General features: G+C 33.1%; 1 protein-coding gene across 1 annotated transcript; it reads right to left on the bottom strand.

Annotated features, from left to right (window-relative positions):
* Positions 1-224: 224 nt before the first annotated feature.
* LOC143536900 (calreticulin-like) lies at positions 225-5,267 on the bottom strand (the record flags this gene model as incomplete). The annotated part of the gene is made up of 13 exons (XM_077030786.1): positions 225-387; positions 473-553; positions 649-678; positions 3,011-3,058; positions 3,132-3,227; positions 3,305-3,372; positions 3,470-3,527; positions 3,595-3,681; positions 4,242-4,289; positions 4,372-4,428; positions 4,497-4,755; positions 4,855-5,047; positions 5,144-5,267. Coding segments are annotated over 13 exons (1,161 nt in total), but the record flags the coding sequence as incomplete, so codon positions are not given.
* Positions 5,268-16,998: the final 11,731 nt, after the last annotated feature.

Here is a 16,998-nt window from a genome sequence, read left to right as displayed (position 1 = left end):
GTTCTTTCGAGGCTTGGCCACTCGATCCACACAAAAAATGTACAAACCCATTATAATCAACATATGATAACGCCATTTATTTTCGTTCAATGTTGCTCGCTTTTGAAAAAATATTGAAACTGTTCAATAAGTCAATTGCTGGTTTGGTTTTGTCAGTTTTATAAAATATTTTGTTCGATCCGTTTAGAAATTTCAAACTACGCCAAAGATATGGCTAAAATGTCAAGTGGGCCTTTTAATTGAAAAACACAAACACAAATGTTCCTGTTTCTCTTTCTAGCACTCTTCCAATGGTAACTGATAACATAGACATAAGAACATATCATCTATCCCAAGCTCTAACAACACAAACTATAAAACAAAAATATCCCAAACTTATAGCTCATCCTGCATAATATTATAAAAACAAAATTAATTTATAAACCCAACTATAAAATATAAAATCAGAAATTAAAATTATAAATCAACTTACCTTGATATCACTATCATCTGCTCCTTCCTCATCATCATCATGATCAGCATCATCACTCTCGTTGCCCTCATCCTCATCAGCCTGAACCACATTTTTATCGAATTTAATTCTTGCCATTATAAACATAAACAAAAATAGAAAAAAATAATAAAACAGAGAGGGATTGGGACACTTACATCAGAATCGGTCGGGTCATCCTTCGATTCCTGAGAAGAGACACAAACAGGTCAATCAGTCAAGGTGGGTTCACCAGTCCACACGTTTTTGTCCCAACGTTATTTATGTTTTACATTTCAATGATATTGGAATATATTAGATATATGATAATAAAAACTAAAAGATATATAAAAACAACAATGTCATTTAAAATGAAACCGCATTTTAGACTTCCGAGCGTACTTTACATATATTTTCAACCAGTTATCTAACGTTGTTCACGAGCGGAAGCGAGTCAGGGCTCATCTCACTTATTTTGGGAGGTTTTTTCCCAAACTAGTGTTGGTGGAAAAAGTCTTTACCACTTTGGTGTTTTTTAAAAAATATTTACCAAACTAGTGTTGGTGGAAAAAAATATTTTTCATTTTGGTGTTTTTCATTTATTTTATTCACCTTTTACTTTTAAATCTAGTTTTTCTATTAGTTAATCTATTATTTATTACATATTTCTTATACATTTTTTATCCAATAACTCCAATAACTTATTTTTTATATTTTTATCAATCAACATTGTCTTATTATTTTACTAACTCGTTCTAAATATTTTCTTTTGATTTTTTTTCTCAAATATATGCATTTTCTTTTTGTCTCTTTGTTTAATTATATTCATATTTTATGAATCAACATATTTTTTACTTTCCATTTTGATTTGGTTAATCTATTATCTAATTTTATATCATATTCTTATATATTTTTATGTCCAATCAATCCAAAATGTTATTTTATTTTTTTTTCTTAGTAGTCAACATTTATATATTTTTCTAACTCGTTCTAAATCTTTTCTTGTAATTAAAAAAGAAAACGTGCAATTGAATTTGACCCGCTTAAATGTTCATGTTGAAGAAAAAACACCAACAAAAGTCAGTAAAACCCATACGTTGGTAAAACACATGCGTTGCAGCGTTTATTCGATGAGAATTCGGTAAGTATCGGCTATGTTCGTTACACTGCTGGAACTAAACCTAAAAAATAAATTCATAGAACTATCATATTTAATATTAAAAAGATCGCTAAAGCCCGGGCGTTGATAACAACCAGGAGTCGTGGCGGCTATTCAACGCGAATTTGGTCAGCATGAGCCATGCGTGTTAAGGTGTCGGATCTAAACCAAAAATAAAAACTTGTAAAACTCGCATATTTAAAACAAAATAAAAAAACAATTTAAATTGGTAAAACCCGGGCATTAGTAAAACGCAGACATGGTGATATTTAAACCAAACTCGATCAATATTGATTAGGTTCGCTACGACACAAAACTAAACCCAAATAAAATTCGTAAAATGAATATATTTAAACAGAAAGACAAAAAAAATATATTTGAAGACAAAAAAAATCAAATGAGAAAATAAACAAAAAAAAGATTTAGAACGAGTTACTAAAAAAATAAGAAAATGTTGATTTGACAAAAAAATATATAGATTTATTAGATTAAAAATTATAAGAAATATGATAAAAAATAAAAATAGATTAAAAAATAGAAATATTAAATTTAAAAGTAAAAGGTGAATACAAAATAAGTGAAAACACCAAAATGGTCAATACTTTTTTCCACCAACACTAGTTTGGTAAATGTTTTTTAAAGAACACCAAAGTAGTAAATACTTTCCACCAACACTAGTTTGGGAAAAAATTCCTTATTTTGGGGAGCTGAAAATTCAAGCTCGGCTAGTTAAAAGCTCGAGCTCCAGCAATGCCTTTTATTGGTCTTTTACAAATATTGATATATAAAAGACAAAAAAAATACTATCGTTTAACATGCACATAATACAAATCTTATAAACAAGAAAATTTATACTATTGTATGTACTAACCTTGCTTTCTTTTTTTTCAAAATCTTATAAAGATCAAGAGGCGTGATATATGCATTATTATTGTTCACTTCATATTTTTATGTTATTACTATTAATATTTTAAAAAATTGTGGTTTAATTTAAACGAGTGAGTCCACATTCCAGTTTAGACCGGGCGACAAGCCGAGCCAATCTTGGTTTGGGTTCAGCTCGTTTAGAAACCAAGTCGAGCCAGCCTGGTTCATGTAGATTCAAGCTCTTTTCGAGCGAACTTCAAACAAGCCACAAAACTATTTGAACACCCCAAGTTGTCAATAGGCTTGTAAATGAGCAAATTGTTCAGTGCACCGTTCGTGAACCGTTCGGTGGGAAGTTCGTTTATTAATAAAAGAATGAACATGAACAAACGTGAAGATATGTTCCGTTCGTTCATTTACATATTTGTAGTTCATTTATGTTCGTTTATAGTAATGTTTTCTCATTCATATAAAACTGATGACCAGAAACAAAAATGCAAAGATGATCATCGTACCTCTTCTTCACGTTTCTTTTCTAGCTCTTCAAACGCTGCCTTCTCAGCCTAAATAAAGAAAAATAAGTATAAGAAATATTAAGTAGTATGTAGATATATTACAAAAAACAGCGAACCATACATCTTTTTGTTTGCCCCATGTTTCTTCTGCCACTTGTTTTGCGTATTCAGGATCATCACATATCAACACATTGTCAAACAGAGTTCCAGATTTCACCTGAAAAATAATCGTACCTTTTTATGAGCATTCGGTTCTCACAAAATGAATAATTAATGCATTAGACAAATCATTACCTGCCATAGTTCAATGCCAACATACTTCAAGTTGGGAAAAACATATAGATCAGGGTCATCCTTGAAATCTATATATACAAAAGATTCATCGTCAGTACAAACTACAAGTAGATATTATATATGATTATGCATATTTAACGACTTCAAAGATGAAATGACAGAAACCTGGGTTGTCAATCTTGGGTGCCTTCCACTTCCCTTTATAGTTCGGGTTCTTGATTTTCTGTTGAGTCGAAAAGAAGCACGTTTATAAATATAAAATTTAAATATTAATCATTTAATCCACAGACCTTTGCTTCCCATGGACCTTTGTACTCTGGGTTTGGAATAGTTGGGACTGTCCACTCGCCATCTTCCTCATCATCCCAATCCTCTGGCTGAAATGTAAATAAAAAAATTAACCAGTCGTGTCTAGGCCTGTAAACGAGCCGAACGTTCGGTGGGAAGTTTCGTTTAAGTTTGTTTATTTTATAAACGAACGAACATGAACAATTTTCTTTTGTTCATTTAATTAAAAGAACAAACAAGAACGACTCGTTGTTCGTTTATGTTCGTGAATTGTCGTTTCGGTTGGTTTTTATATTCACTTAACTTTTTAGGCTAAGCATATAGTTTGTGAAATTAAGGTACTTCCCATTACAACTTCGTCAAGTTTATTAACTTTTAGGCCAATTATAATGATTTCCTATTCATCCATTTAGTAATCCTTCATCTATGTTCAATTATGTTTATCCGTTTCGTTTAACTATTAACAAAACATGTTCAGTTTCTTAACAAACGGACATGAACAAGAAACCTTGTTCATTTAATTGTTTTTTTGTTACACCATTTGTTCGGTTGGTAAATGAACGAACACCAACACGTTCATGTTCGTTCGGTTCGTTTACAAACATAGCTATATCAGCGGAACCAGAATGCAGGAAAGAAAAATGTATACCTTTTTGGCATCAGGATCAGGAATTTCCTTTGGGATGTCATCATAACCCTAAAATTAGATTAAGCATAACAATTCAGGGTTCGATTTCCGTGGATCTAATAGAGGGAATCACTTTTTAATATTTTGTTACCTCGGGTTTCTTATCTTCAGGATCAGGAATAAACTCCTTATCATCCCAGTCTTCAGGCTAAAATAATAAACAGGTATATGAGTCAACAATGACAAGAAAGAATATGTGTGCGTGTGTGAATTTACCTTTTTAGCCTCGGGGTTCTTTATCTGCTTTGGTGGGAGAAGATCCCAGTCAGAGTACAAGCTTCCTGTTTGCTTCTCTACATTATCAATCAAGATACTGTAGGTAGCATCAGGCCGGAGAATGAAAGTATAAACATGTGAAAGTTGATCAGTTTCACAAGGAACATCTTTCTTGATCAATTTGTTTTCCCCGTTGTATGTAAGAATTGCATGAACCTTCTTTGTAGCATAGCCACAAATATCAGGTCCAAACATGATACTGTAATTAACATTAACATCAAGCTATAGGAAATAATAATAATAATAACATGAAAGTATATATGAAACTTTAAAGGCAGGAGTGGTATATGTAAATAACCTGTATGGGGTATCACCACCGAATTTCTTTTGATCGACATCACCACTGAGCAATTTCATGTAGCCACCACCACAATCAAGCTTCTGCTCATGCTTAACAGAGAATTGGAAAACTAATGTTTTGTCCTTGTTGCTGAATTCAGGGTACTCAGCTGAGATTGCATAAAACCTGTAGTCTTCGCTTGTCTGTATACCTATTGATCAAGGAAAACGAAAAAAGTTTGTCAGTAACTTATAAAATTTAGTAACTTACAGAAACATTCTTCAAAACAATTGGGTAAAAGGGTTACCTTTATCATTGGCATCTCCATTCCATTTACCAGAGGTGTAGTTCCATTCCCCAGCCATGTTCTCATCTCTCTTCCAGTCAGATTTAACCCACCGGCTCTCCCATCCATCTGATGAAGTATCATGAAATCATATGTAAATTTATTTAAAGCAAGCAAATCAAATGCAACACTGTCGTATTGAACATCAGAGTAGAAGTAATATTGAAAAGAAAATTAAGTTTGCTCAAGCAACACAGTGAAACCAGTATATCTTCCTCTTACAACTAAAAGAAAAAAAAAACAGGACCCTAAATTTTGCACAGACCAGATGCTGAAAGCTTATTAATTCTTTGCCTAGAGGTTGTACCTTTTATCCTCCTAAAGCTGCCAATTTCTTAAAGAAGACAAAATTGAAGGTTTAATAGTTATCAACATGGGAAACATGGGAGATATACTGCTGTAAGATCATAAATGGAAACAAACCAATAACTCGTCTAAATTGGTGAAACATTAATAAAAGTCAACTAAAACAAGAAAACCTATACTTCTGCACAAACAGAAAGCTTCAAATAGCGTATAGGCACTCAAATCGAGCTTTAAATGAAGTAAATATTCGAAACACCAACCATAACGTACCAAAACCTTGTCATTTCATCTCAATTGTCACAAATCAGTAAAATCAAGTCACTCTAGTCTCTAGACTAAAAACAAGTTCATAACCGATAAATCATCAATCCATCATCAATCTCCATTGAAATATCAATTGACGTCAATGATCACGCTAAACGAATAGGAAGCAAAAGGATCAAATTCGATTTCACCTCAATTGTCACAGATCACATTGAATGTAAATCGCTCTAGCCTAGGGGTGCAAACGAGCCAAGCCGAGCTTAAACTAGCCCGAGCCCAAGCTCGAAAGCCTAAACAAGCCTGTCATTTTTATAATATTATTAATTAATATTAATATATATATTTATTAGTAGATATTATGCTATATATCAAATTATAATTGAAAAAACATATCAAAATAATTATAAATTTACAACAATTAACTGATAAATAGTAAACGAGCCGAGCTCATGAAAAACTACTCCCGAGCCAAACTCTAAGCTTTTAGAAATAAAGATTGAAACAAGCCGATTACGCAACAAACAAACAATTGTCACAGATGACGTTGAAATTAACTCAGTCTAAGGTAAAAGGCTAAAAATAGCTTCATACTGAACGAATTATCATCAATCTCGAATGACGTATCAATTAGCGTCACCGATTACGCTAAAAACTAACTAATCGTATCCAAAATGATCCGGTTATCGTAAACAACACGGATCCATATACATTAGGTCAAACTGAATTCAAAATGCAGCAAATTAATAGCCGAGTTCAAGTAAAGCATTAACAATAATAATACCATTATCGTCAAAACGTTCCTCGAAGAAGACTTTAGCAGAAGCTACTGACAGCAGCAGCAGCAGCAGAGATATGAAGGCTCGCTGCGTGGCCATGACTGAAGAAGAAGAAGAAGTCAGAAGAGAGAGTGAGATTGAGAAAGAAACAGATCGGAGGGTGGGTTTTATAAGGTTGCTGGTTTTGCTTGGGTTTCAGTGTCGAGTTTTAAATGGGAAATAGGCCTCGGTTGAGGAGATGCTCATGTGGGCGAATTGGGTTTGGACACGTTGGGTTGGCGTGTCACCAAGTGTGACGTGGTGGACGGTGATTGGGTTTTGCGACGTACATGAATCTGTAGCTGTGAAGTTACGGAAGTAGCCCTTGGTTGACGGGGCAACCGAATATCCGGTTTTATCCACTTTTTTAAGTTTTTTCTTTTCTTTTTTACAAAAAAGAATTTCATAAGAATATGGGAAAATGTATTATGGATCTTTCTTCCAAATCTCTCAACTTAGTTCACGGAGTAAAACATGTTTTCTAATATGGTGTAGTGGTATGGAGTTTGATTTTTTTTTAATAGAGACTCTTTAATTTTTATTTATAATATTTTAAGGGGGACATGGATGACTCAGTGAAAAAAGACTGATATCTTTGTCATCTTCAGTTTGATTTTGAGGGTATTCAGATTTTATCACCAATGGGCCTTCGGGTGGGTGGGTTTTTCCAGAACTGAAGATAACTTGGAGGCGCTTAAGGGCTCAGTACGGCTAGGTTGGGCCAGCTGGCGATGAAATTTTGCCATTGGGTCACCCCGTACAGAGTACCTAGGCATTTTATATTTGTTGGCCGTTTAAAAAAAAGTTCAGGGAGTCAAACGTAAATGGGTTTAGGTCAACTGTCATTTGAGGAGAAGTGAAGATCTGGGCTAGAAATAGCAAGGTTTTAAGTTTGAATATGATCCCAATCGGGTTTTATTACAGTGAGTCTTCAGCAGACGGGTAATGGTAGGCTCGGGCTATCTAGCGCTGTTTGTGATCACGAATGCACGTGGCCTTCTTTTGTGTTAGCGCATACGTCTATCGCTTTCGTCTTTGTCAAATGAAGGCGAGCGAAGCTTTAAATAAGCTAAAATTGGAGCATTTTAGATGGAGTAAAAATGAATATATTATTATCTGGAGCATAACTACTTATGCGCCCGGATATATATGCGCTCCAACTTATGCACCCGAATACTTATGCGCTCCAACTTATGCACCCGGATACGTACTAATGCGCCATAAATGCTCTAACCTCCCTATAAATAGTAATTTTGACATATGCATTCATAACTTTTTGGTCCAGAATGTACCTGTACTGATATTTGTCATATTTTGTTGTAAACCTCGATATATATGAGAAATAGAGAGAAGATAATGAGAAATCTTGTTGTTTTCGATCACGTTTAGGGATTCCGTAACTTCACGTTGATTTTAGATATCGACCTACGTCTTGTTCACGACACGAACACGTTCCTGCAAGTGGTACCAGAGCTTTGGTGCTCGATATCGGAAGAAAAAAAAAGACACTCGTTTCACGTCAAAAATTCGATCTATTTCTCAACTCGTTAAAAGTTCGTTTCAGATTCATTAAAGTTAAATCATGTACAAAAGCTCAGAGATTGTTCGTTTTTGGTTATAGATCAAATCTGGAAAGTTTTGTTTGTTTTCGAGTTCGTTTACTCGCTTAAACGTCAATAAAAAACGCGAAAAATTGGCCTGTTACATAATCAGATTCCGATTACACCAAAATGTTCGTTTTTATGTTGGGAACATTTTTGGAAAAGTTTGTGTGATTTCGAGCTCGTTTGATAGGTCAAACTGCTAAAAACGTTAATTTTTGTTTGGCTGGTTGACCAGACTTATATGCTGAGATCATAAAAATTTGAAAATTTTCAAAATGGAAATTTCGAGTTTGTTTAACATTGAAGCTACATCGAGAAGAAACAGAATGAAAGTTTTGAAGAAAGAATTTGATTGTTTTGAGATGATAAATGAAGAATCGTTTGATCATTTATCAAAAGATATTGCAAGCTTGTTAGCGAAATGAAACATATCTTGATTGAGAGACGAGAGTTCGAATACATTGACAGGTTGTCCGATATACTTGTTGAAACTTCACCTGAAGATTTGGGTATAGTCATTTTGTCAATACAATCAAACCCCAACACATACAATAGTCTCAATCTCTCCCGATTCATCGAGAAGCTAACGATGCATGAAGTAACTGAAAATTCTGAGAAGGTTGTGAAGGTTGATGATGAGATTGAAGTTCAAAATGACCAGTTTGAAAAGTTTGAAATGATTGATCAACTTGCTGAAAAGATTGTCAAATCTGAAGAACTATCACAGCCAGAATTTGAGAACACTTCAACATTCGATAATGATAGTGATTCAGAATTTGATGAATAATTGATTTTGGAATCATGGTGTCAGTCTACTTGTGGTCCTCTGAAGTTGGAATTGAGGGAAATTAAGGTTGAGGATGAAGCTGAGAAAGCTGTTGCTAGAGCTAAGGGAGCTAAATTTATTCTCAATCAAGTTAAAACAAAAAGTTCAGACATCCTGATTGTGAAAGTTGAAGAGGTTAAGTTATTCGAGGTACACTCTGAACCTTCTGCTCATTATCATGTTAAAATCAAATCAGAGTCTAATCATGAGTCGTTAAACATTCATAACGTAAAGTCATGTGAAAAATGTGAGTTACTTCATAAAGAATGTTTATAAAAGGATGTGGATAATAAATTGTTAAAAACTCACAATGAATCTTTACTAAATGAGCTTAAATGTATTAAGTAAGCTTATGCTAAGCTTCAAACATGTGAAAAGGCACTGGGGAAAAGATTGATCAAAATGAGAAAACAATTTTGATGTTTAAACAAATCGTAAATGATAAACAGATTGCCATAAACAAACATATTGATTAAAATACTGCACTTAAACAAGAGCTACTAACTGTTAATGAAAAAGTTGATTTAAAGCTTAGCAGTTACAAAGCAGCATCTTTCGTCCTGGACAATATTCTCCCTAAATCAACAGGTAAATATGAAGTATCTGGGAAGTTGTTTATGGTTATAATGATCAAGGTTTTGGGTATAAGCAAGTTCAAATCCCAGTTTCCCCTGAGCCAATAAAATTGGAAACAAGGGTGCGTGATCGTGTTCAAAACCTTCTGGTTAGAAAGTTTGTTGACCGGAGGAGATACTTTAACTGTAACAAAGTAGGGCATGTGTCCTTTGTGTGTCCTAATCGTTATAAGCACGAGAATGATAGCCACAAAAAAATTGTTAATAAAGTTGAATTCGTACATGATACGACATATGAGAGCGAGAAAGAAATCCAATATCAAAATGAATCCAATAAGGATTTCTTTGTTCAAAAAGTCAAACGTGAACAAACTGAGAAATCTCCTTGTTATAAGAAGAGTCCTAAGTTCGCTTACATTCCAAAATCAGATGTTGTTACATCAAAAATCAACCAAGATGTTCTTAAAATAGAAAAACAAAAATTTCAAAATTCAAAATCTAAAAATATGAGCTCAAGTGTCAAGTCAAAGACTGAGATCTTTGTGATTTCCAGTTTGATTTTGAGTGCATCCGAGTTTTACCACCGGTGGGCGGGTGGGGTTTTTCCCAGAACTGGAGATAACTTGAAGGCGCTTAAGGGCTCTGTACGGCTAGGTTGGGCCAGCTGCGATGGCATTTTTCCATTGGGTCACGCCGTACGGAGTACCTAAGCATTCTATGTTAGTTGGCCGTTTAAAAAAAAGTTCAGGGAGTCAAACGTAAATGGGTTTAGGTCAACTGTCATTTGAGGAAAAGTGAAGATCTGGGCTAGGAATAGAAAGGTTTTAAGTTTGATCTGATCCCAATCGGGTTTTATTGCAGTGAGCCTTCGAACGATGGGTGATGGTAGGCTTGGGCTACCTAGCGCTGTTTGTGATCATGAATGCATGTATCTTTTGTCCATTGGCTTACCCTGGTAGCCATGCATTATTCATTGGTCGTTCGAAAAAGAAAGTTAATGAACTCAAACTAGGTAAATAAGCTTTTAAAACACCAAAACTAAATGATTGTGTTATCTTCAACCTTTTCGTGAACAACTAAATGATTTCACCATAGTTGTTCAACCAGGGTATATACAAATCATACAAAGATTTGTATACAAGGAATAAACAATAATAATATAATAATTAAATAATAAAGAAAGCACAAATATCAGTAATACATAAGTACGAAATATGTCAAAATCGTCGATTATTACGACTTTAGTCTATTTATATTTATATGAATCTTTATATTTTACATCTTATATATACTATCTACACACACACACACATATATATGGTATTTTTTTTAAAAGAAAGAAAGTACGATAATAAACATATACAATATTTTATATGTTAGCGAGTCTTCAAATATACGGTTCTCGGTCATAATACTTCCAGGTAACGTTTTCCCCACTGTTCCTCAGCTGGTTGGCAGTCGCCGGTCTCCACCAGTTCAGCTCCACACAGATGTGGTTCTACCGTAATTTCTAGAGTCATGTTAGGTAGTTGGAGGTTTCGGCCTGGAATGGTGCGTAGCGGTTGCTCATCATAGTGTGGATAGGGATGAGAAAATTTTGGTATTGGTACCGACGGTACCAAAGTTTTAAGTTGCGGTACCGGTCTGGTATGGGTACCGGTACGATATGGTACGGTATTTGTATTTCCCGAATTTACCTTCAATATAGTAACCATCCTGGTACCGAACCGAATCAGTACCAAGAATTTGTGATTTTTTGGATTGGGATTTTCAATACCAGTATGGTACTGATTACATCCCTAGTGTGGAATTGTCAATCATTTTCCCACCATTCTTCCAGTTGTGCAGGGTTCGACAGTTCACCGGGGAAAATTTTAGCTTCCTGGTTTTGGTTTTTGGCTGCGGGGTTGTAGGCTGGAGGATTAATAGATGTCCTTGCATTGTTGTCATCAATTACAGGTTAAGAAATTTCGCATCCAGCTAGGCATCTATTTACCCTCTCCCATATTGGTGTTTGTACAGCTTCATGTGGCTGAGGCGGTTATGGTTGTGGTTGTGGTCTTGGTTTTTTTTGTGGTTGTGGTTGTTTTGCTGTGATAATAACTTTCTTTCCTCTTTTCCTTCTCATTCCTCTTTGCCAATATTAATTATCTTCTATTTGTTGGTTTTGGTGGTGCTTGAGCTTGAAACGCCATTGGTTCATTTGTGTTTCCTTCATTTTCACCTGCAGTGTTTATTATTTCCATATCTGCGTTGGTGGCAGATATGTTTTGGAACACTTCTACTAAGTAACTCATGTTGTTAATCAAAAACAATAAAAAAACGAACTCTACAAAAATAATCATATATTTATATTCATGTTTTGTTAGAATCTTATCTATATTGTTAACACAGAGGTTAATACATTTATTTCCTAACTCTTATGTTTAAGACAAGGTATTATCAAAATACCTATTTTGCTTTAATAGTGGCTCTGATACCACTTCAACTGTCACAACCCCTGACCCTATATCTCGGGAGGGGAGCCATAAACATGAGCGATGGTATCTGTGTTTATTATTAAAATGTTTGGCAGCGGAATAATTCATCGGGACCGTAGTTTGAAAAAATAATCAGAGTGTAAAATCTCCATGATTCTTGTTTCATAAATTGGGGATAAAACCCATTTTTATACAAACATAAGTTATATAGGGGTATACCCTAATTTACAAAGTATATTTCTTTATCCACCAGCCACTTATTTAAGTTGAAAGCCCGGATGCATCATTCCTGTGTCTTTAACAATTTACCTGAAACATGTTTTAAAAATATTTGGTCAGCAGTAAATACTGGTGAGTACATTCATTTGTAAATGACACATTTTTACAATTATAACATTAAGATGCTTTTACACCTGACTGCTTACAAATTACTGAAAAGTACTTGTCACTCGATTGTATCTATAACCGTGGTTATATTTATTATTGGCTAAAACTTATCCAATAAGTAACGTGTAATAAACCATTAAGGTAAGCCTTGTAAACAAAACCTCACAATACTAGCCATAATCATCTTGAAGTCTATACAGACTTAATCACTGTAATGTAATAAAAACCTTTGAAAATATTTTTGAAAACATTTGGACTATCTCTATCATGAGTTAAACAAATTTGAAATCTCAATTTCAGGTTTGGGAAACCAGTTGTCTCAAACAATTTTGAGTTGTACAAAAACTAAAATGTCTCACCTTATAGATTTATAGTTTATGAGCTTCTTAGTAACTAAGCACTTAGATTAACAAATTTTAGTATATTTATATTAGTATAAACCGATAATCATAATGATAATTACGAGATTAGAAACTTTACACGATGGCACAAGTCTCACCTTGTTCTAATAGAGATTGGATTCACGTACGAAAGCCTCTTTCTATCGAATTTGGGTATCATTACGACTATTCCAGGTATTATACTAACACCTTAATACAAAAGAAAGCGTTTGAGAGAGAGAGAGAGAGAGAATGATTTTGGGACGGTGAATGAGTGCCCTAGCACTCCTCTTTTGTAGCTGATTTTGAAGCTCATCGCGTATCACGATGGCCGAAAAGAATGGTCATCTCGTAGCTCGAAGACCTTATAGGCTTTCCGAGTAAGCCCTAGCTAAGCCACGTGGCAGGCAACGTGCGATGCGAGGCATGTGAAGTATAAAGTGCGTCATCAAAGCGTCACATTGTGCCCATCGTACTTCGCCCGAGCTCGTGCGTGTTGGGTGCTTCGCACCCTCGCTAAGACCACTGAGTGTGTGTTGTCATACAAGAATATTATCATGTGAGCCTTATTCTTTATAAAGAGCTTACAAGTTTTTCTTTCTAGCGATATGGGACAAGCCATTTTTGTAACACCCATGCTTAAGCGGAAATGCTTGAGTGAGACGTACAGATTGCTCAAAACACATGTGACACTATTAAGTGACAATATTATCATTAATTAATATCAACATCAAGTACACAAGTTGTAACAAGAAATAGAAGAAAATTATATGAACATTAAACAACTTGTCCATTTATTATTATAACCTAAGTTCTAGTGTCTTCTCCATTTCTCATCCTCTAATGACCGTACATGTAGCATATATATAAAATAAAGGTTAACTAAACTCATAGTTGGTGAGTTCACACAACTTTTGATATATATAATAACAAAACCATATAATTCCATGAGACATGTGTAATAATCGTGCAAGTAAGGTCCTTTTTAGTTAGTAACAACCAACGTACTTGGATAATTGGGCAACTAAGGACCTTTCCAATTGGTACAACCAACGTACTTGAATAATCGCGAAAGTAAAGTCCTTTCCAGTTGGTAACAACCAGCATACTCGGATCGGGGGTCCATTTTCCACTCATAACGAAATGGTCCTGAGTGAAGGGGGAGGGGTATGATTATACTTATTGAGGATACCACGTGCAAGTAAGTTTTGAGGAAGCAATCAAGTAAACACACAAATCCATGACATGAATTGTAGTTTTGTAAATGAATAAGTAAACAATTGAATTGATAGGATATATATGTTATCCCGAAAATTTAAAAGCGTTAAAAAGGGGGTGTGAGAAACTCACCTAAAAAATGAGGATGATAGTGAACGAGCCGAATAAACGAGGCAGAGAATGACAACGGATTATCCTAAACAAGTATATACGTATGCTAGATTTTAACAAGAAGTCTAAGTGGAAAGAAAACTATGACAAATTGGGACTTAGGAATTTTTATTTAAAATATTAACAAAAATGAATTAAAGTTTATATACACCATTTGATATTTATTAGTTGAATAATGATTTGTAAATGCATAGTTATAACTTATTAATATAAGCTTAAATAAAAAGATTAAAAACAATTTACGATTAAACGTTTTGTTTTTTTAGTAACATAATAAACTAATTTACTAATAAAATAATTTAAAGGTTTTACATGAATTATTTTACAGAAATTATACATATTAGTTTATGTCGAACAAAAATAAACAATATATTAATTTACTTAATTAATTATTTAGAGATATGAAGTATATTAATTCTATTATAAGAAATATTTGAATAAAATATTTTTTTTTATAAATCATCTTATTTAAAAGAAAGTTCATAAGTTTATGATCATCAATGAATCATAAGATTTAGCTAAATATTTATGCATGTTCTTGTAACATAACTGGTTTGATCCAATATTTAGAAAAATCAACGTGTTTATCTTGGATATCCATGATCATGAAGAACAACTATAGAACAAGTATGAACATTTAAGGTAAAATCAAAACAAAATCTATAAAATTCATGAAATCATAAAACTTACTTGTTAATGCTCTCAAGCTTAAGAAAAGAACGTATTGAGGTGTGAAAATGATGGAGGATTACTCCTCCTTTTTTAGTGAAAAACATAGTTGTTATGTTTTACAGAATTTATGGAAATTAATCATATTTAATATTATTAAAAACAAAAATTAAAATGATTAAAGGATTTTCAAAGTGTTTAACTCTTTTAATCAATTTTAATTAATTAAAACATTCATTGGTTTTATTAGTTAATCTATATCTATCTATATTACATTACTAGGTTATAAACCCGTGTATTACACGGGTTTGAAACACTAAATCTCATTCATTATCTTATTATATGATTTTGGTTCTTCAAATTGCAATAATCATATACAAAAATGCATCAAAACTCTTAAAAAAATCATAAGAGCTAAAAAAAATGTAAACAAACTGCTTCTAAGTATATTACTGTGTTAGTTTCAACATATCTTGTTACTGAACTAACAACTGCAAGAGTTTCTATCGGTAAAAAAATTACCAATGGATTCAAATTGAGGGTTCAATGATATTAAATTATTAACCATCCATAACCAACAAAAAAATAAACTTGTGTGGCTTACTTTATGTCTTTTTTTCTAATTCATGCTTTGGGTTATAAACTTAGAAGCAAGAATAACTGCATATTTGGTAATATCGGCAAAGAAAGTGTAATACTAATAAAGTTATAGGCATTTTATCACAATTTTTTTTTGTTTCAAGTATGCCATCTTACTAAACTTTTAATTTTAGATGATCTTGACACATTTTGCTCAACTCGAACATACAAGAAATTAAACATTTATAGTGAGTTTTATATTTTTGTTTAAAAGTCAAAACAAAAAAGTGTAAAGAAAACATGTTCCAAATCAAAAGTAATATTTTTCTTAAAATGACCAGTTTTGACCCTAACTTGTACCGACCAAACTGGTTCTTATGAGTTGCGCCAAATGACATGACCCGTCCATTTTGCCAGTTATAAGAGAACACAAGTAGCAATTTGACCCTTTTACTTAAAAGGTCGAATACAAGTTGATATTGTACGAAATGTTCCAAGTCATACTAAAATGGACCTGTTTCAAATGGAACTTGTTGTGACCCATTACGTAAATCAGAGTAAAAAACTGTTGGAAATGTTTTATTTACAACAAATAGGTATCTCACTGAAAGCCAAACCATCATTCCTCCCATATATCAAACAATTTTGAAATTCTCGAATAGAAGATAGAACACAAACAAATCATAATAATAAACAACCAACTTAAAAGAAAAAAAATGGTATTTTGAACACCCTGCTCCTGATCTTACTTCTTACAATGATTTGTATAAAATCGCTTTGCAAACACCCATAATTACAACCATTTTCCTATCATTTACAATAGTCAAGTATACTTTATGGCCTTAACTTGCAAGATTTGAAATTAAAAAAAAATAAGTGTTGTTCCTATAACTGATAATAGAATGTCTTGCTTCATGAAAACAAATGGATATAAACATATCATCAAGGAAACAAAACTCACCATGACACCACTCTATTTTAGGGATCAAAACAACTCATTTCTATATCAGCTTTGCCCGAAACTCTAGTTGATGCAAGTTTGTGACAATAAATAAGCATAATGAATTTCACTATCAATTAACATACGACAAAAAAATGCACATAATTATTAGATATCAGAGAAAGAGTATTGATATGCACCATGATCAATCTACTATTCTCCGTGACTCCGTAAGTGCTAAATTATGTCACTTAGCAAAAGTTATCAATACATATGTAAAAGTTTATTATATAAAATGAATAGTAAAAAATAATCAAATGAGATGAATCATTTTCGCATTGCTCAGAGTAAAGACGAATAGTGGCACTTTCTAAAATGGTAAACTATAAACATACAACACAAATTTGCACACAATAAAATGAGTTTCAGAAGTTTTACATAACGTTCTTTTATTTCTATTTTTTTATTTTATTTACTGCTACAAAATTATAGATATATCATTAATATGGAATGTTTAAAATATTTATTAATTTTTTTAATTAGATAGTTATGACTTTCAAAATTGAATAATAATGATGCCACTTGTTAAAAGATGGGACAAT

This window comes from Bidens hawaiensis, unplaced genomic scaffold (assembly GCF_021521415.1).
Source record: "Bidens hawaiensis isolate Kalapana, Puna unplaced genomic scaffold, B.hawaiensis_p1.1 tig00010984_1, whole genome shotgun sequence".
Classification (NCBI taxonomy): domain Eukaryota; kingdom Viridiplantae; phylum Streptophyta; class Magnoliopsida; order Asterales; family Asteraceae; genus Bidens; species Bidens hawaiensis.
The sequence above is the reverse complement of the archived record's forward strand: the minus strand, read 5'-3'. Positions and strand labels throughout refer to the sequence as shown.